Source organism: Neofelis nebulosa, chromosome 3 (genome assembly GCF_028018385.1).
Source record: "Neofelis nebulosa isolate mNeoNeb1 chromosome 3, mNeoNeb1.pri, whole genome shotgun sequence".
Classification (NCBI taxonomy): Eukaryota; Metazoa; Chordata; class Mammalia; order Carnivora; family Felidae; genus Neofelis; species Neofelis nebulosa.
The window spans coordinates 164937933-164959450 of record NC_080784.1 but is presented as its reverse complement, the minus strand read 5'-3'; the positions used below and the strand labels follow the sequence as shown (position 1 = coordinate 164959450).

At 45.1% G+C, this 21518-nt stretch overlaps 1 protein-coding gene across 2 annotated transcripts in view; it reads right to left on the bottom strand.

Moving 5' to 3' along the window:
• Positions 1-21518, bottom strand: part of SCFD2 (sec1 family domain containing 2) — a 405099-nt gene that overhangs the window by 30801 nt on the left and 352780 nt on the right. For both annotated transcript variants that reach the window (XM_058722603.1, XM_058722602.1), the window contains exon 6: positions 3308-3453. In XM_058722603.1, the coding sequence (XP_058578586.1) occupies positions 3308-3453 (146 nt within the window). The remainder of the gene's footprint in view (positions 1-3307; positions 3454-21518) is intronic.

The window sequence follows — 21518 nt, the reverse complement described above, 5'->3', positions numbered from 1 at the left end:
GTCATGCCCACTCTCCTGGCTGTAGCTGAGGTCCTGGTTCCCTGGGAGGGCCAGGTGTGTGGTGATCTTCTGGGCTCATTTCTGGAGATACATCCTAGCTCCCACTCCTCCCAGCTCTTCCAGAGACTTTATATGTACTTCATTTCTTGTATGAAATCACATTCCCTTAAAATGACGAGAGTGGTGTTCTCGGGGCTGTGGCTGACGCATCTTCCTGAAAGACTAAAGGATGAAGGTGAACTAAGAGGTGCCTCCAGTGGTAGCAAGGGTACCAGAGTAGCTCTGGGAGCCAGCTTGTGCCCTGGAGCAGGAGAGAGGGCTTCTGGGAGGGGGCCTGGGATCCAGGGAAGAGAGCCCAGATGTGCAGCACTGCTTAGAGCTAGAAAAGGAATCTGGAGGTAGACCAGGTCTAGTGTTTTCCTGGGTGTCCCAGGGAGCCCAAAGCATCTCAGCTAGACTCTGTATACAAACAGCGTGGAGCTAGATAGAAAGCACACTTTCTATCTAGGGCTGAGGACCAAGTTGGGAGAAGAGATGGATAGAAAGCTGCCTAGTCAAGGCCCATCTTCAAAACTAGACACAGCTGGACTCTGAGTCTAGTTTGGACATTTGTCTTTTTCTCATTATACATACCCTGTATGCCAACAAATCCTCTGCTATATGATAAAGATATAGGTATTGCATTCAAGATGCCCTCCACAAATATTTATTAAGCTTTCACTATAGCTAAGTGTCTTCTAGACACTGAGGATATGGCAGTGAACAAACCAGATCAAAATCCCTGTCCTTACTGGGCTTTCCTCTCTGACTGAGAACTTTAAATTCAAAAAATATTTAAAAAACCCAAACGAGTAAAACTGACCCATAATCCCATCAAAAACTCTTTCTCTATCCCCATAAATATAAAGCAAGCAGTCAAAGGGTTCTTCCTTATCCATCCAACCCTTCTCAACCCCTACAAGATAACCATCATAAATTTTTTCTTAGTTGTAAAAATTTATGAAATATACATACGCATATACTTTTTATTTTATTTTGTTTTGTTTTCAAACAAAGATAGAAAAAAGCTTCACAGAATGATCTACATTACATGTATTTATCCCTCCATCTAATAGATCAGAAACCTCCGTTTTAGTTGGAGTTCTCCAAGAAGTAGAGCCTGAGACGAGGATTTACTCACAGTCCCGCTAATTAAGCACATTAGAGTTGCCCCATTCATTTCAATTGTTTCACAGTATTTCACAGCCTGTGTCTGTATCATTTTTTACTAAATCCCCTGAAGATACACACACAGTCCCCACCTTGCCCCCCACATCCCACTCACTGACATTTAGGATTTTCAGTGAATGGGTTGACGTTATTGACTCACGGTAAGGGAGGCTATACAACAAGGGGAAATTTCTTTTTGTGAAGGCCATGGTTGCAGGACAGGGTTCTGAGGTCTGGAGAAATGACAGCAGCGTTGGCAGCAGGGCCATAACATCTAGAAAATTTGTCATTGTCCTTATCATGCCCAAGATTTATAGCTAATACACATTTATGTGAATTTGGCTAAATTAGTCACAGTGCTGATCATAAAATTGAAAAGAGCTTATTAATTTAGTGTTTTATTTGCACTTTGCCAAATGTAGCAGCAACTTGCTTCTTGGAATTCTTTGGTCTAAATCTCATCATGTATCACCAGTTCTGTGTCTTCTAGAACTAGTCCATATTGCTATATTTGAGATTGATGATTTTTTTAAATGTTTTTTATTTATTTTTGAGAGAGAGAGACAATGAGCAGGTGAGGAGCAGAGAGAGAGGGAGACAGAATCCATGAAGCAGGCTCCAGGCTCTGAGCTGTCAGCACAGAGCCCAATGTGGGGCTCGAACCTGTGAACCGCAAGATCATAACCTGAGCCCAAGTCAGACACTTAACCGACTGAGCCACCCAGGCGCCCCAAGATCGGTGATTTTTTTTTTTAACAACCGAACTGTATACGATTAATTCTGTGAGTGATTTTGTCTGTATTTCATGGTAGTGGTGTTCTCAGATCATTGAACCAAAGATGGGAATTGATGTTACTAAGTTGAGTGCCAGTTTCTAAGGTCTTTCATATGTTGGTGGGTGGTTTCAGATGCCCGTCAGCACCATCAATCAGTATTTCCAGAGTCTCTGTGAGATCCACGGTATAGCAGGGAGGAGGTTTTGTGTTGGCAGCCAAAACTTGGCATCCGGCCCTGGTCACCTGTGTGCCTGTGGCAAGTCACATGGCCTTCCTAGAGCTCAGGATAATAACGCTTCCCTAGCTTAGTTGCTGCAAGGATCAAAGGACAAACCAAATGTGAGAGCACTCTTCAAGTATCAGCTACTATAAGGATACATGGCAGGAAGAGTCCGGATTTTGCTAGGCTATGGCAGATAACCTTAGCTCTTGTCTGCATGCCCACCTTAAAGCATCAGCATCTGGATGCTGAACTTGACCCTCACTGACAGCACATTCAACTTCCCAAAGAGCCTTGGCAAATGGAGTGGCTTTTCGTGAGATTTCACAGGGATACGTAGGAGGAGATGCTTGCACACACCCCACGAATCATCTTTTCCGTCAGGAACATGTGTTCTTCCTGGAAGGCTCATCTTTGACCACGAGAAACCTTAGTTCTGTCTCTATCCTTGTCCAATGGACACTACCCAGCCTCAACGACTCCAGCCTTTCTTTGCTCCTTAACCTTCCTGGCTCTTTCTGGGGCCCCTCCCTCACTGAGCTTTTAATCTTGGGTTCTGATACTACCTTCCTGGTCACCAGTCAAAACATCCTTCTAGAGTTCCCCTACCGTCCTTAGGAAGTGGTGAGGGGATTTTAAATGACAAAGGTTTTGCGATCACCAACTTCTTTTTTCCTTGCTATGATATTATTAGGTAATTTTATTATTCTAATTGTTCAGAATGTTTAGGGACTGCTTAGATCTAGAAGCTTGGGAATCACATAAGGCCAGCCCCTTACCTGCACCTATAGTAACTGGGGCCCAGTGAAGGGAAGGGACTTGCCTAAGGTTATAAAATAGGTTTGTGACAGTAATAGAGCAGGGACTGACCCCCCAGTCCAGTGCTCGTCTCCCTGCATCAAGCCTGTGGTACAAACGAATCAAGAAGCTTTCAGATTCAGGGGAACCCAGAACTCTCAACTAGAAGGGGGCTTGGAGTTCATCTAGAACAAATCCCTCATTTTAGGGAGGCTAAAATGGAAACTTTTTTTTTTTTTTGTGGTCTCTGAATCCTAAAAATACAACACAGATTAGACGGTTACTTTAAAACATATGTACTTGCCTGGTGGGTATGATTTCCAGGAACATACACAGACTTAAACTGTTTCATGAGATTCCGAGCTCCAGCAATATCCCGAAGCGAAGTAAAGAGCTCATCCACGGCAATTTTGGATTTGTGAAAAGTCAGCTTAATTGAAGAGTCACAGCCTGAAACAATCCAGAGATATTTTCTTGGGTGAACAAATCTTTAAATTAAATTTTAATCATGACAGCTTGAGCTCGATGTAACACAGTTGGGGTTTTTTTTAACCCTATTTTTCCCTGGCTGTTCCCCCACTGGGCTGTTTCAATCATCCATGAGCAATGAAATGTACTGAGTATAAATGCCTTTGATAGAAGTAGAACTCAGAATTGCCTGGGATGGCAGCCACTGGCTTCAGTCCCTCTCTGTAAAAGTTTCACAGAAAGAGAGCTCCCTGGGGTCTACTATCCTCAGAACATAGCTTTGGGAAAAAAATGGGGAGACACAAAGAAAAGTACCAGAGAGGGCTATGATGAACCTCTCTTGCTTGAATCCCACCAACAGTTTCCGTAAAATAGAATAGCAAGGATGAGAGATTACAGAGCTGTTCCAGTAACAGAACTTGCTGGGCTGGGCATCTGCCTAATGTGCTAACAAAGCGTATGGTGTCTTTCAAAAGGCAGCCATTCAAAGCTGATAACACACAAAGACAGCCTAATAAGAAGACTATTCTCGGCAAGGCTTCTATTTTTCTTTGACACTTATAATAGCTAGATTTATTCTCTATCTTGTTAGAAGCCAATTCAGAAGTGAAATGATCACAGATAAGTCAGAAGTTTAAAAAAGAAAGGTTCAAGATGAGTATTTCTGGCTGTCTCCAATACTCAGATACATGAACTCATTGATCCTTGCAGTACCCTTATGAGATTGGAGCTATTATTTTCCCATCTTAAGGATGAAGGAACCAAGGTACAGAGAGGTTAAGTAATACCCCTGTGAGCAGACCTTGCCAACGCCCTGTCCATACCCACTCAGTCACCCTGGATGTCACCTGTCAGTCTGCGGAACAAACTCTGACTGCTTCCTACCTCAAGTACCTGCATGGCTCTCGCTCTCTGTCTCTTTGTTTCTCTCTGTCTCTCTTCCTGTCTGAGGGCTTTCTCTGGTTATAGAAGCATGCTTGGCCTTTGTGTGCTAGGAAGTTAGCACTTGTGGGCACAGCCCCGCTTCCTCACCCCCTGGAGGGGGACAATTCCGAAGTGTGGTCTCCAAAGCCTTTGCTCAGTCCCGGGAGGATGGAGCTCCAGCTGCCCACAAGAATAACTCACTCATTAATGCCCCTTCACTGGCTTTCCTTCCTTCCCTGGCTCACTTCCCTACTTCCTGACTATGCTTCCTGAAACATCTTTCCGAATATAGTACCTGCACCCGAATCCTTGTCTCAGGACACCAGAACTTCCACGGGGGTTAAACACAGACAGCCTGGATCCAGAGCCTGTATTCTGTTTTGGGAGCAGCTTTATTGAGGTATAATTCATATACCATACACTGAACCCATTTAAAGCATACAATCCAATAGCTGTTAGTATATTCACATCGTTGTACGACCATCATCACCATGATCCATTTTAGAATATTGTTATCACCTCAGTAAGAAACTCCATACTTGTTAACTTTCTCACTCTACCCCAAGTCCCTGGCACCATTAATCTGCTTTCTTTCTGTCTTTATGGATTTGCCATTTCTGGACATTTCATATAAATGGACCCAGAGAATATATGATCTTTTGTGTCATGCTTCTTTTACTTACAGTAATGTTTCCAAGGTTCATCCGAGTTGTAGTAATATATGCATCAGTGCTTCCTTTCTTTTTATTGCTGACTAATATTCACTGTATGGCTATACCACATTTCACACATGCATTCACCAGTTGATGGGCATTTAGGTTATTTTCACATTTTGGCTATTATGAATAATGCTGCTAGTTTTACATATACAAATTTTTGTAGAGATATACATTTCCGTTTCTCTTGGGTATATACCTAGGAGTGAAATTGTAGAATTGGAAGCTCTATGTTTACCCTATTGAGGAACTGCCAGGCTGTTGTCCAAAGTGGCCACACCATTTGACATTCCTACCAGCAGTGTGAGAGGATTGCGATTTTTCCACATCCTCAACGCTGCTTGTGGTTATCATCTGGATCAGTCCTAGTGGGTGTGAAATGAGGAGATGCCTTGCCTTTGTCTTTCTGGCAACCAGCCCTCCATCCTGCAGATGAGGGGGGGGCCCTTACCACCAGTCATCCCCCTAGCATACTGGACACTCTTACCACTCTGGAGATTCCAAGGGTTCTAATAGCTGTGTGCCAGGAACTGGGGACAAAGGCCAATATGTATATTTCTTATTGTATCATAAAAATTCTCTGACTAGTTTTAAACTTCTGGTTTCCAGAAATGTCCAATTCATGCCATTAAAAAAAATCAGCATGGTCAAGAGCAGTGAGAGGAAGCCTCCCCATGTTCCGTGAACTGTGGTGATAGTGGAATGGATGGAGGGAAGTCAGGAGCTCATGTGAATTCCCCAGAATTCTATGCCAAGCTTTGTGGAAAGGACAGAATGTGTTGTTTTCTGAGGAGCATGTTCATAACTTCCTCCTGATTCTTACAGGGACTCATAACCAAAAAGAGTTGAGATCCACAGGTATAGGGATTGATATCACACTATGCTTACCCTTGGCATTGCAACCCTACCTGAGCTATGCCAGCTTGTCCTTTAGTCAATAACCAACCAGAAGAAGCCCTGGAAGGTTATGGCTTTTCACTCTAGTCAATAACCAACCAGAAGAAGCCCTGGAAGGTTATGGCTTTTCACTCAATCATGTAACTTCTTTCCTTAAACCCTCACTCTAAGCCATTTAAAATATGGGAAATTATATCAATTATATCTGAGTGTTGAATATTCCCTACTAGTCTTTCAAACAAAAAAAGGCATGAAAATAAGAAGACACAAGGTACACAATTCAGCTAACAGGATAAGTTTTTTTTTTTAATGTTTACTTATTTTTGACAGAGAGAGAGACAGAGCATGAGCGGGGGAGTAGCAGAGAGAGAGAGGGAGACACAGAATGGAAGCAGGCTCCAGGCTCTGAGCTGTCAGCACAGAGCCCGATGTGGGACTTGAACTCACAGACTACGAGATCATGACCTGAGCTGAAGTCAACCGCTTAACCGACTGAGCCACCCAGGCACCCCCAAACAGGCTAAATTTTTTATTTAAAGTAATTCATTTTCCGTCAAACAGAAAGATTCATCCAATTTTTCATATGGTTTATTTCAATTTTTTTTTTTTTTTGGAAAGTGAGTAATATGATGTTCATCCACTAGACTGAATGAAAGAGAATCATCTACTGGACTATCGATTCCTGAAACTTATCGATTATTCATGGCAATTGTACATTCTGCTTTGGAGATAATGAAGCAAAGTCCGTGTAATTGCAAAGAGTTAGGTCAACTGTAGAGCAGGTTGTTTGACAGAAGTGTTTACAGATTACTGGTAAATTAAACTCAAATGAACACAACAGGAAAATAAGGCTATCAAATGCTGGGTGGAAAATAAAAAGTCCTAAATTCACAACTAAAGTAAAACTTCCCTCAAAAAGAGTCCATTGTTTCCATTGTTTCCATTGTGCACAAAGAACTGCACAAGAGCGACCTCCATCCAAACCATCAACTCTTTCCAACATATCTGTCACCCTCAAAGCAAGTATTCTACAATGTGCATGTTTCTGGGAGAGCACACCAGTCTCTGAGCATTATTCATAATTATATCAACATTCACCCAAAGCAGGATTTACATTCATTTACCCAAAGTCTGTAGTGAAAGTTACACACACACACACACACACACACACACACACACACGCACGCACTTTAGAAACGTGGATCAGAGAAGATAAATGACTTGTGTAAGGTCACATGGCCATCCCTGGCAAAGTCAGGGTTCAAAATGTCCTGCTGATCACAGACCTGAGCTCTTCCACGCCCGAGGCCTCCCATCCAGAATCTCCTCCATGAACGTGGCTCATTCCAAATTCACACTGCAATTAACAGCGGAAGGAGATGTGGGCACAAGAGCTATGAAATGCGATGAAGTTTTTTCTGTGACAAGAGTAACGGTTACAATCGCTGAACGGTCACTTAGATCATCACTTATTCCAGGCGCTATGCTAAGAGGTGTATACATATCAGCTTGTTGCATCTCCGCAGAAACCCACTTTGCAGCCGGGGAAACTGAGCCAGAGAGAAGTTAAGGAACACAGCGTCACTCAGCTAGTAAGTGGCAAAGCTGAGGTTCAAAGTCTTGCAGTCTAACTCCAAAAATGATCCTGTTAGCCACTCCATTCTGCTATCTTTCATATGTGCTGAGGCCACACATACAAAAGAGCAATGAAAGACTCAATTCAGCCATAACATGGAGGAAATGCTTTTAACTTTTTTTTTTTTTTTTTTTTTGAGAGAGAGAGAGACAGAGTACAAGGCGAGGAGGGAAAGAAAGAGAGGGGGAGACACAGAATCGGAAGCAGGCTCTACATTCTGAGCTGGCAGCACAGAGCCCGACATGGGGCTCAAACCCACGAACTGCAAGATCATGACCTGAGCTGAAGTCAGATGCTTAACCACCTGAGCCACCCAGGTACCCCTGGAAGAAATGCTTTTAAACCGAATGAGTGGCAAATGCCTTTCTTCTTGGGAAGACCTGGGCCTGTCCCCCGGTGTGGATGCTGAACAGTGTGGTTTGCAGTCACACCTCAGGCCTGTCTTTTGTAGCCACACAAGGTGTGAGGTCTCCCAGCCTTCTGTATACCCTCCTTTGGATCGTTGCTCTGTGAGGCGCTGTATTCAGTTACTTCTAATAAGCCCCTGACAGCCTGTTCCATTAAGCCAGCTTATGAGATAACGGTGTTTTGTAAGGGAACTCGAAGTGTACAATTCCAGTCAATTCTCATTTAATCCACTTAGTTAAATAGATAATAAGCCAGAAGCTGATCCCAGCCTTTAACCAAGCACGATCTGTGTACTCCAGTTGCCCAGTCTTGATAAGGGAGGCCCCCAACCCCCTCAGGGTTGGAACCCCTGTGTTCTTCTAAAATGGGGGATGACTCATGCCCCTGCAATTTCTTTCTCTGGAGGGCTTGGGGATCTCTTGGGCAGGGGTCCATTTACTCCTTGGAGCAACAAAATAGGGCTCCTGTGTCCATGCTACCTCTCTCTCTGCTCCCTTCTCCCCGTCTCCACTTACTGAAGTCCCTGCACTTGAGCAGAGTGCAAGAGTGGTTTCCATGGCTCTGTACCCTGCAGGGACCCACGTTTCCAGCAACAACAAAGCGGAAATGGAGAGATGGCTGAATAGCACATGATCCTCCCGGGACGGCTGAAATGAAGTTGTACTCCTACTCCAGTCTGCCTACTTCTCTTCTGTGTGTTCTCTCAGGGAGCAGGCTTGAATCATTCTGGTGCTCGGGGAACCTTTTCTAAAGAACCTATTTTCCATAAGGTTGGCTTTATTCCTTAGGTGCTGAGCAAAATCAAGCATCTTGTACCAGGAGGCCGCTGTGTCCAAGGCCTTTGTCTGGACTGGTGCTGAAGCAGCCCTCATCGGAGGCCTTCCAAAGCACACACATGAGAGGACACATGCACACACACACACACACACGTACACATGTGAGCATGTGTGCACTCAAGCAGAAGCACGTCACTTGCATGGCTGGATACATGGGGGGGGGCATGCTAGAATAGCATTTGAAATGTTTCCCTTTTAAGTGATACTATTCACAGTTCGAAAGGCTCCTCACAACTGATTGGGAAGAACTAGGGTCAAAAAATATAATTTGAGCCTAGTCAAGGGGCGCTTTTCTCATCTGGACCCAAGTTACTCAAGGCTAGCCTTTTCATCCTTCTGCTTGCCTGCAGTTTGGGAACATCCGGCCACCTTCCAGGTCACATCCCTGCCCTCCCGCCACCCAGCAAAGCCCTGGAGCAGGGGTCCTGGCTCCATTGGCTCCCGGGGTGGTTAGAGAAAAGGTCGACTGGGAGTGTGACTGGTCAGAAAGGGCAGAGCTTTGGGAGGTCATGACCTCCCTCATCCATCCAGCAGTCTGACATTGCCTTTTCTCTCTCTCTTCAAACCATTGTTTCTAAAATAGGGTCTTTTCTCATGGCTCTCAATAAATGTTTGGCAAGTGAAAACAAAACCAAACAAAATAAAAAGCCAAATCATCCTCAGCAAGTGCCATCACATCAGAAATCTTTTAGGGAGGTTGGCTGACCATAAATCCACCCTTGAGTAGGGCAGTCCTGGTAAGTGCATAGGCAAAACTATAATAGAAGTCCTCTTTTTCAAATGTGCTTGGGACTGAAGGTGATTGAGAGTCATTCAAAGAAGGGGATCATTAAAAATCAATTTCTCTCACACACACATAGTTTACATTGTATGTTGTATATTCACATATGTGTAAAATTTTATTTAGAATTAAAACATAAATGTCCATTTATTCACTAATGTCTGAGGGAAAGCTCAGGTGTTTTCCTTGAGTACTGTCTGCTGAACAGAGTTCTGTCTTAAAAAGAAAAAAAAACCAGTACGTACCATGCACAATTTCCATTTTTAGTCCATTTCAAGGGGAATAAGAAGTTAAAGACACCCATTGCACAATCGGAGAGCAGAATTCTTCTACATTTTAACTTTTTTCCCTTCAGTCTTTTACACTCAAGTTGTTCACACCTAATTCAAAAGCATTTTTTAAGTGACTCATCTTGACTGAAGTCTTTCAAAAGCATTCAATTCGGTTTTCACTGACATGATTTTCTTTCTGAATTCGTATTTCATCAGTATGTAGGAACATTTAATTCAAGCTTGCAACTCGATAGAGTACAAGTGGCCAGCGCAGGCTTCGGACTCTGGGGAATCACACAAGGCAAGTAGGAAGAACAGATATGCCGGCATGTGGAGATGGGCCCCAGGGCTGAGGGGGGTCAGGGTTTTGGCATTAGCCATGTTATTTTATAGAGGGATTGCAGGATGTCAGTTATTCTGGTGGGTGGCCCGTGTGGAAGCTGGGTGAGACTACATGAATTATACATACATCCTTTGGATTCATTATATTTATATTCTACATTATATCATATAAAGATTACAAAGTATATATATTCGAGAGGTTCCATTGTATCTTTTTGTACCCAGGCAATTGTATCTTTGTCATCTGTCAGACTCTAGCGCTGACAGGGCTGATTTCCTCTTTCACTGTAGAGCCCTTGGTCTATACCCTGCAGCGGGGCCTCCTGTGCAGGTGTGGTGCTAATGACATAAATATGCTTGGGAGAGTGTGTGAGCCTATCAAAGAAATCCAGAGTCAGGAATATCCAGGTGAGGCCACAGAGGGCCCAGGATGGGGCCCATGGAGGCTGACCACTTCCTGAAGTCCTTCTATAAACCTCCCCTTGGGCTCTCAGCCCACTGGTCCCATGGCCCCTTTGTTCGCCATATGTGGCTCAAGGGCCTGGACTCTCCTAGCCTGCGGCCTGCACTTATGGCTCACGTGACAGAGGAGGGAAGGAGAGGAGGCTGGCCGTGAGCTCCAGCGGGAGCGGGGGCTCCCCCTGGCTTGCCGCTGATCTCTAGCCCAGAGCGTGGCTCGTAGAAGGCACCCACTATGTATTTCTCCAATACGTGAATGGCGGAAACAGGGATGTAATAGGAAAAAAAGAGTTGAATCAGACCAATGTGCTGTAAAGCAATAGCACTGATTCTTGAGGAGCCAATAAACTGTCTCTGCAGGAAATGCCAGACAGACAGCTCCCTGATGGTTTTGAGCGACTTCGGCCCTATGTGCGGAAATGGATCGAGTCCTAAAAAGGCTACTTCACGAGAGCAGCTTCAGTTGGCCGCGTAAATTGTTTAACAAGCAAAACTGAATGCTACATGGTTTCAACAGCCATACGTCCCAGAAGAAACAGTTCTAAAAAGAAAGAATGATAAATACACACGTCAGGAAAGTGGTTACCTCTGAGGGTGGGAGTAGGTGCCAGCACTGGTCCGTGGGTATTTATTACGCAGTTGTGCTTTGTAACATATGTATCATATGATCTTTTACATGTGTCAGCCACCATCTTAAAAAATAAGACGAAAACCAGTCACACTGCTTTTTGAAGCCTCCAGCAAACTCGGTTTTGGAAAACAGTTGACAAAAGGAAGAGATGACAGCTGTGATCTTTTATCATCAGGCGGGTTTGGGATGTGTCGTGGACTGGGAAGGACTTGCATGGTCACGAGAGGATGTGACTGCCCAGAATTCTAGCCGAGATCTGAGGCGTGCGTGCGTGCGTGTGTGTGTGTGTGTGTGTGTGAAAACACGTTGGGGGGAAGCCTGAAGGAAGAAAACTGGTCAGGAATATGCTTTGCATCTTGCATTTTTAATAGCAGGGTGCAAGGTCAAGCTGGCAGTGAGGCCCAGAAAGCAGGATGCAGTCGGTGGGAAAACAGCTCTTGGTGCTGAACGTGTGCGCGGCTTCGGGAAGTGAAACGGACAGCCTGGTTCATCACTGAAACGAGGAAACAGCCACTACTGTTCTGAAACATTTCCTCTAAGATGCCTCCGAAAAATCTCTCCAAGGCAGCTCTTCTGACTGCCCTAGCTCTACTATCATAGTTTCTTTATCTTCAGATTATGTGGTTACAGAGGGAGGCACCAAGGACTTTGTAGAAACTGTAGTGATACTGTATCATATTAAGTAATAGGATTTCATATGTGGGTAATACGCTCCCCTATCAAATCAAGCCAAATCACCTTGGACAAAGAGATCCTGAAGTTCAGCATTCAGAGTAACCGAAATACCATGTTTGAGGCTATTTCTTTAAAAAGGCAGGCATTGATTTTTTTTTTTTAATGTTTATTTTTGAGAGAGAGAGACAGGCAGACAAAGGGTGAGTGAGTGGGGGAGGTGCAGAGAGCGAGGGAGACACAGAATCCGAAGCAGGCTCCAGGCTCTGAGCTGTCAGCACAGAGCCTGCCCGACATGGGGCTCGAACTCATGGACCACAAGATCATGACCTGAGCCGAAGTCGTAGGCTCAACCGACTGAGCCACCCAGATGCCCCCCCTTTTTTTTAATGTTTATTTTTGAGAGAGAGAGACAGACAGACAAAGTGCGAGTGGGGGAGGTGCAGAGAGAGAAGGAGGGCAGGCATTGAGTTTTGATCAGTTATATAATCCCCTGTTATTGGAACATCAGATCTCTCTCCTGTCATTTCGACTCTGGGCCCCTTTTCCAGGAATGAGACCTGTCCACAAGTGCGGGAAGTGCCCACAGAGCCACTCACACCAGAGCTCGTGTTCACAAACCCTCCTGTTCCCAAGGAGCACATGGGCTCCTGACAGTGATCGCAGACAAGTGCACGGACCAGCATGTCTCAATACGAGCATTTCCCAACAGGCTCATCGTTTTCACCCTGTTGAATCCATTCTACTGAATTATAAACTTGCCATTTCTACTCGAAGTCCCCTCTCAAAGTGCTGACATTTCTGGTGGTTTTGAATAGCTCGATAAACTTACGATGGGGAAAATTTGATCTGCTTCATTGATTTTTCTTTGCATGGGGAAAGACGGCCATCATTTTATTTTAGCAGGGGACTGTGCAGTTTCAGAACCAATGGTCCAATCTGACATTTCAGAAAGAAAGGGAAATAGAAGCCCAGATGCTCCTTCCACGGATAGTTGTTCCAGGACCTGCCAGAGGCCATCTGTCCCCCAAGACGTGTGTCTGACGTGCTACCACCTGAAGCCAGCCCTGTACCCGTGACCCTCCCTATTCCTCAGTGTTGGGGGGCCAGGCCCAGAGCTCCACCCAGAAGATCGCTCAGAAGGCTTCCTGGAGGTACAGGCCAAGTAGGAAGCTGGGAGACACCACACCGAGCTATACTATTTCTGCTCCTTTCAGAATCTTGGCCCAGGTCCAGTCTTGTCGCTGGTTTTAAAAATAGTACCGAAGGTTCCTTGCCCATGAGGGAGTTTGTAAAAGACAAAGTTGTACTTTATTTTAGAAATGCCAAAAAAACTGACAGTGTGGGAATAACATGGTGTCATTTCTGGCTGGGATGGGTCACTGGGAAACGCGTTCTTACCCAAGTTACAATGGCTAAATCACTCAGGGTTCGGCTTGTCTGCTAATCACACAAACCCGTGCTATGGCTAATTGTCCATGTGTAGAAAAGGATGGAATCAAAAGTTGAACTCACGGCACATTTAAAAGCCTCTCAAATTGCTGTCTGCCTCTTGTTCTCATAGTCATTCAGAGGAGCTTTTTAAAAACCGAAGTCTTTTCTTTTCCATTGTGTTTCTTGAGCTCCAGCCTTGCTGAGCTTGCTACCATGAGATTTGTAAGTATGGAGGAACATTAATGTTGTTGTTTTTTTTTAATTTATATTTTGGGGGAAGACTAGGTGGTTAATAATACGGATCATTTTCTGATCTATTTGAGAAATAGGGAAGAATAAAAGGGAAGCTTACTGGCCTAAAATTTCTTTTATCCCTTTTGTTTCTTAAAAGAATAAAAGAACAAATGGAGTTTATTTTTCTTCCAGTAGCAGACAGATCAAATGAGCCCTCTCCTTTCCCCCTCCCCCAACACACGAAATCCCTCTGCCTCAATCTAAGCTTCCCCTGCACCTGCTGTTGTAAATCTCCATTGAACTGAGCCAGCAGCACCACGCCTGAAACTTAAGCTCCCATTAAATGAGGCCTCTGATCTATCACTTTTCTGTACTTTGTTTCGGAGGCAGTGTGGATTAGTGTGTGGGTTAGCCATGCCTGAGTCAGAGACGGGGCGAAGTCCAGAGAGGGCTGCCAGGGGGCCTGGGGCAGGAGGGGGGAAGGGGAAAAGGACCGTGTTTCCTTCATCTCTCTTTGAGGCAAGGAGGAACCGTGAGGGTGGACCCCAGAGAACACAGGCAGAGAACTCAGGCAAGTGTACAGGCGGATGTCTGCCTCCTGCAACTCAGGGCTCGGGTCACACTGAAGTTGGAGGGAGCCTGGAAGGGGCTGGAGGGAAGGCGGCTGCTCTCCCTGCCTCCTCCCTGACTATGCTTAACCAACTGAGCCACCCAGGTGCTCTACAAGTATATATATAATATATATCCACACACACACATCCATAGATTTACCCAGAGGATGGGGCCAGGCTTCCCCATCCTGGAGTGGGCCGTACAAAGCCTTCTAGTTGCTTTGTATGAGTCCCGACCCCAGTCCAGTCTTAGGCTCCTATCGTGTCTCTCTGTCATCCCATTCAGCCTCTGATGGAGACAGCTCAGGTGGATTACATGTCTACAGGGTGACAAAAATGATCACAAAGTCCTAGGGTTTCTAGGCTTTCACTTGCTTGTAGGTAGGGACATTCCTGAGCCCACAGCTGTGTTAGCGGTGACTCTATACCCACCACGTGTCATGGAGGGGGAGTGAGTGGGAGCTCTTTCCCCGGAAGGGTGGGGGGGGGGGAGGGGTCGGAGAGCTGGTGAGCTCCCTGATCTGAAGGCAGAATTTATACATTTAACAGCGGGGCGTCTCCGCTTCCTCGGCTCCGAAAGGGCAAGGGAGCTGGGAGTTAGTTTAGGAATAAAAACTCCCAAATGGTTAGAGTTTCTTTTGGGCTTCCACTGGGGAAACAAAAACCAGTCAACCCAGATTGTCCAGGTTGATAACACTGCATTCGCTCTTCACACAGCACCCCACAACTGCCGTCCTTTCCACGCCAATCCTGGCCTCTTGTTTGTTAACAAACAAACAAAACAAAACCGCGTGGATAGCTCAGATCCAGGTTTAATGAACAGCGGCGCTGCCACAAAGGCTTTTTTGTGAGCTCGTAAAACTAGACGGTTCTCAGAACTCAACAGGTTTGGCGCCTCATGCGGAGTCAGGTACCCAGGAGGTGGCTAGTAAATGCACCACGCGGCTACATCCAGACCGTGGGAGTCTTCTGAAGCAAACAACCAAGCCAAAACGCCATGGAGAATTGTTGGCTGTAGCTTTGGGCATTACGTTTGCAGGGCCAAGGAGGGCAGTCTGCTCTGCGGGCTGTGAAAAGCCTCAGGGCCCCTTCTAGGGAGGGGGCAGCGGCTCCTTGAAATGGCCACTCTAGGGCCTTCTGCACAGCCTGGCACAGTCCTCCTGGCACCGAGCTCTCACTGGGTGCTCCACAGGTTACACTCATCGTCTCTGTCCACTTCACGGAAGTCATGTTGAGAAGTCATGTTAAGAGAAATGTACAAGGATAGAAGTTCCAAGGGCGGTCACAGTTATACTGTTTATAGTAGTGGAAAATTGAAATTAAGCATCTAACAATATGAGGATAAAAACTAATGTGATTGATCTATTTACTGATAAAGGAAGATTCCCATACTGGATTGGTAAGTGATAAGAGTAGGTTTCTGAACAGTAGGTACAGCATATATGCAATATAATCTATATACTATCATATACCTAGATATGTCCGTATACATACACATAGGCACACATGTATATACACAAATATATATACATGTGCATGCCTATAAATACACACAAGAATATACATATATTCTTATTTAAAAAACTTTTTTTAATGTTTTTATTTATTTTTGAGAGAGAGAGAGAGACTAGTACTAGTCTCTCTCAGAGTACTAGTGAGGGATGGGCAGAGAGAAGGGCAGACACAGAATCCAAAGCAGGCTCCAGGCTCCGAGCTGTCAGCACAGAGTCCGACATGGGGCTCAAACTCACAGACTGTGAGATCATGACCTGAGCCGAAGTCGGACGCTTAACCGACTGAGCCACCCAGGTACACCTATACATACATTTCTAAAAGTTTATTTATTTTGAGAGAGAGAGAGACAGAGGGGAGGAGGGAGTGCAAGTGGGAGAAGGGCAGAGAGAGGGAGAGAGAGAATCCCAGGCAGGCTCTGCACTGTCAGCACAGAGCCCAACGTGGGGCTTGAACTTACAAACTGTGAGATCGTGACCTGAAGTCAGACGCTTAATGGACTGAGCCACCCAGGTGCTCCATGAGTATATATATAATATATATGCACACACACACATACATATATCCATACATGCATACATATACCCAACACACATACATACATCCACACACAAGTATGTATATAAACATGGATACATATATGCATAGGTATACATATATATACATACACGCATACACACATACAGGTATATCTATACACATTTACACATAATTGCACACGCAAGTATATACACACACGTGCATACAAACACAAGTGTATGTGTATATGCACATGTATATATACACATATGTATGCACACAAATCTATGTATACCTGGCTATGTACATGTGGCTGGTCTGGCTGGAGAACTTTAATTTTTAATTTGTACTTCCTTTTAATTAATTTAATTGCTACCTGTGGCGAGTGGCTACTGTATTGGACAGCACAGCTCTAGACTATAAGCCCAATAAGGACAAAGATCTTTGTTGTAATTATGGATATATTTGAAGCTCCTAAAATCATGTTTGTGCCTGCCATGTGGTAGGTGCTCTATAAACAGCTGTTGGATGTTAGGAGTTGTTATCTATAGAATTATGAGAGACTTCAACTTTTCACTTTATGTACTTCTGTATCACTTTGATTTTTCAAATAAGCATGTACTTTAAGCTTCACATTAGCAAAACGATAAAGGTATTCCCATTCGGAAAAGCAGCACACATCCTTTTCTTTTCCTTGGCTGCCCCAAATGCCTCTTCCTTTGGCTGGCGAGGAAGAAGGCTGGCCCCTGGGCAGCGGTGTAATTTATTCTTGGCTCCTTGAACTGACCTTCTCCAAATGCACATGCCTGAGTGCCACAGTCCCACCCGCCTAACCTCGTCCCCTTGCCGCTGATTCATGGCAGAAATCACACACTCAATCTTACTTTTCAACCTTCAACACAGTCTTCAGGGTTTCCCTATCTCTGACGAGGTCAGCAGCAGAGTGTGTATTTCTAGTGGGGAAGAAAACCTGACAGACAAGACTGACTCTGCCATTAAATGTGGGCCCAGGCACATTCTTCCTTGTTATTTACAAGCTCAGCCATAGCCCTGATTTAGACAACCTCTCTGTCAATGGGCATCTTAGAAAAAGACCCTAAGATCGCTCTTTTCTTCCCCTGGGCACCGTCAGGTCTGCTTGCCTTTCTGGGTCCTGCCAAGTCCCACCCAGTTCTCTCCACGAGCCGTGGGAGTGCCACTGCCTGGCTTCCCACGCCAGGCCTCTCCAGCCCACGTCCTATCGGTTCTTCTGCAGAGTCTGACTTTGAAAGTGGTTCAAGGCCACTCCGCTCCTCTGCCTCCTTCAGCTCACAGACACTGGGTCTGCTGAGTCTGTGCTTCTTGAACGTCAGCCGACCCTTCATCACCTTCACTTCTGCGGCTTCTATGTGCTGCCTGTTCCAGTATCCACGGCCTTTTCCTGTGAGCTAACTTCAGACCAACTTCTTTATGAGTTCTCTGGCAGCTGACCTGATGTGCTAATACTTATTGTAACATGCATCAGAAAACACATAACTGAAAACGAAAATGTTCCTCTGCATCTGCCTGAATTCCTCTTGCAGACCGCCAGTGCACCCCTCGGATACCCGGCCCCAGGACGTTCTTCTCATGCGGGTCAGGAGCACGCGTCCTTCCATAAGACGTCCCTGTGCTACTCAGTGGCAGGGTCCTCTCCCCTGTGAGCGCTGCGTGCGGGAAATCTAGAGTGCGCCAACAGTGATGAGGTGGCTCCCAGGTGCCAGGGACCGCGCTGACGACAACAGGAGTACGTGTCATCATGCTCACCGTTCAGATGACAGAACGGAAGCTGTGGTGGCTTGTTTGGCAAGTAACCCACAAAGGAGCTGGGAAAGAGCCTCGTGGTTTCAGAAGTCCATGGAGGCAGGTGCCTTACAGAATGATTCTGCTTTCCCGTCTCCTTCATGACTCCCCCGACCCTCGAAATGCACCTTTGTGCAAACCTGCTTTGTTCCAGATGAGCCTCATTAGGGCTGTCGCTGTGTTATAGCACTGTGACCAGGCCCATGCCTCCCCCGCCCACTTGCCCTTCTTGTGCCCCAGCAGACCTCAAGCTTGGGAACCTTGCACATTCTTTCGCCTCCACCTGCTCTGGTCTTCACCACACATTAGGTCTCTGTTTTAAACAGCATTTCCTTGGGCCACCTGGCTGGCTCAGTCGGTTAAGTGTCTGACTCTGGCTCAGGTCACCATCTCACGATTTGTGAGTCCGAGCCCCACGTCAGGCTTGCTGTTGTCAGTGCACGGCCTAATTTGGATCCTCTGCCCCCCTCGCTCCCTGCCCCTCCCCCACTCCCGCATGTTCTCTCTCTCAAAATTAAATAAACATTAAAAATAAGTAAGTAAATAGCATCTCCTCAAAGAAGGCTTTTCTGATCTCCCCATCTATATTAGGTTTACTTTTAGTCTCTCTTAAAGCACTTTATCAACATTTATAAATACACACACATTCATTTCCTTGTTTGTTCTTTCTCCCTCCTTCCCTCCCTTCCTCTTCCCTTTCCTCTCCTCCTGCTTTCCAGTCAATAAACACCTACTGAGTGCTAACTAGGGACTCAAGATTCAGTGTCTGTTCTCATAGAGCCTACATTTCAATGGGGGAGACAGACAATATGTAAGTAACAAAGCATAATGTGTCATTAGAGATAAGTGCTCAGAAAGAAAATGGAGCCAGGAGCTATTCTGGACATGGTCAAGAACGGCTTCTTGGAACAGGTCGCATTTTAGCAGAAACCTTTCTGAAGTGAGTGGGCAGGTACCTGGGAAAGAGCTTTCTAAGCAGAGAAGCGGCAAGTGCAGAAGGCAGAAAGGTGCTTTGGACGCTTCAGAGAACCAGAAAGCTGAGTGGCTGGAGTGGAGTAGTAAGAGGAAAAGGGAGGTGAAGGAAGTCAGAGAAAGGACTGGCAGGCAGAGCCAGATCATGTGTGGCCTTCTACAGAGTCTGAAGCGGAAGGGGGAAGAGGAGAGAGCACACACACAGATGAAGATTGGAAAGGAAGGTGTGTATGTGTGTGTGTGTGTGTGTGTGTGTGTGTGCGCGCGCACACGCGCTGATGAGTGGATTTGGGTGAAATGTGTGGGTCTGGGAGAGCAGAGGTCATCTGGAAGGGGGGCTGGTTGGGGGGAGAGAGCACATAAGCTTTGAAGTTCACATGCCCAAACATTTTCAGTGTCTCCCCATCCCTTCCTGACAGTAAGAACACAGGAAACTCAGTAGGGCAAAAAGCTACATTAAATAACATCACAACCATCCAGATCGTCATTAGCGTGACTTCATTGTCACTAGCCTCTGCTGTGAGAGGTTCGATACTGTAACGCCAGCATCATCAATTGAGGGTATGAAGAGAAGTCAGCAAAACTCGAGAGTGGCTTCGTGGCCAAAATTTGTTTGAGTGAGTTAGCAAGTGAAGGGGAAATTCAAACCCTCAGTCGGCGAGGTCAGGGCCTGGTTCTAACTGAAAGTTCAAGGTTGGTCAAGATAGTTTAAAGAGAAGGGAGTTCTCTTATTATCCTAGAAGGGAACCAAGGATCAGGCTGGTGTTTAAATTCCATGAGGGTAGAGCCCATTCACTGATTCACTCAGTAAATATTTACTGAGTGCCTGATACATGGTTGTTCTAAACATGGGATACAATAGCAAACAAAATATAAAAATTTCTGCCTGCATCAAACTTCCTTTGCATTTCTCCACTGTGCCTAAAAATGATGATGGTATTTAATATTTATCAAGCACTTACTTAGTGTATGCCAAGTACTATTCTAAGTACTCTATGTATTAATTGATTTAATCTTCAGAACTATCCTATGAGGTATGTGTTATCATCATCCCCATTTCACAGGTGAGAAAAGAGGCACAGAGAGTTGAGTACCTTGCCCAAGGCCATACAGACAATGGCAGAATCATAATTTGAACCCGGGCAGTCCAGATCCAGAGCCTAGATGTTGCATTTTTACCAGAGCAAGCAATCAATAAACAACTGAGTGATTATGATAAAAAAAAAATGCAGTGTAAACATAGTAAAATAATCCAAAGTTAAGCAAGTAGCCAGGAGAAAGTTCATTTTAAATTACGACAAGCTTAGATTCCAGTTTATTTGGAAAGAAATGTACTTTTATTACTGCCAAGTGCATATTGACACTAGGGCTGATTGGTAATCTACTAACAAGCAGCTTGCTCGCTGCCTGTTGTGATGAATATTTAAGACTGGATTGCAACTCAGTGCCTGTACTAATAATGAACACTTAATATCCTTCAAGTAATTTGTTCTCTCAAGAAGGTCTTACAGTTGCCATTACAGTCTTACTGATTCATTTGCTTACTTATTCATTTGCTCTGAAGTCCTCACTCTCAATCTATGTCAAGGTAACTTAAGATTTCATTGTAATTTAAAGTCAACTCACCTTAGATTTTTTGGGGGTAGTCTCTGGTGTTCAACAATATACCAACCAGTTCTCCTCTGTCTGGTGTGTGGTAGGATTGCATGCTTTCCTAGGTGAGATGGGGCCGTAGGATTCACTTTGGGCCCTAGAATATGAGTGGCAGAAAACGTGCTGCTTCTGAGCAAAAGCCTTTAAAAGCCAGCATGGGGGCACCTGGATGGCTCAGTCGGTTAAGCATCTGACTTCGGCTCAGGTCATGATCTTATGGTGCGTGGGTTTGAACCCCACATCAGGCTCTGCACCGTTAGCGCAGAGCCTGCTTTGGATACTCTGTCTTCCTCTCTTTCTTCCCTCCCCCCACCTCTCTCTCAAATAAACATAAAAACAAAAAAAAACCCCTATATAGCCAGTATGTAATTTACCACTGCCCCTTCTTTGGTGATCAAGGAAGACTGTGTCAAGAGGAGGTCTTTGGCTGTCTGGCAGAGCCCCCATGAACCTGACGTGGACATAAAGCCCAAAGAAGAAACTAACCATTGTTATTTTGAGCCACGGAGATATTTGGGGTTATATATTTGAGATATATTTTGAGATATTTGAGATATTTTTAGCTCAACCTGATTCAAATACCAAGCCTCCAAATTTTGAGTGAAAAAGGAAAATGAATAAAAAAAGCTACCTAGCCGATTAGAAGGGAAATGAAATCAAACACAGATCATTACTGTAGATTTGATATTTGCATGTTATCACAATAATCGTCTTGGC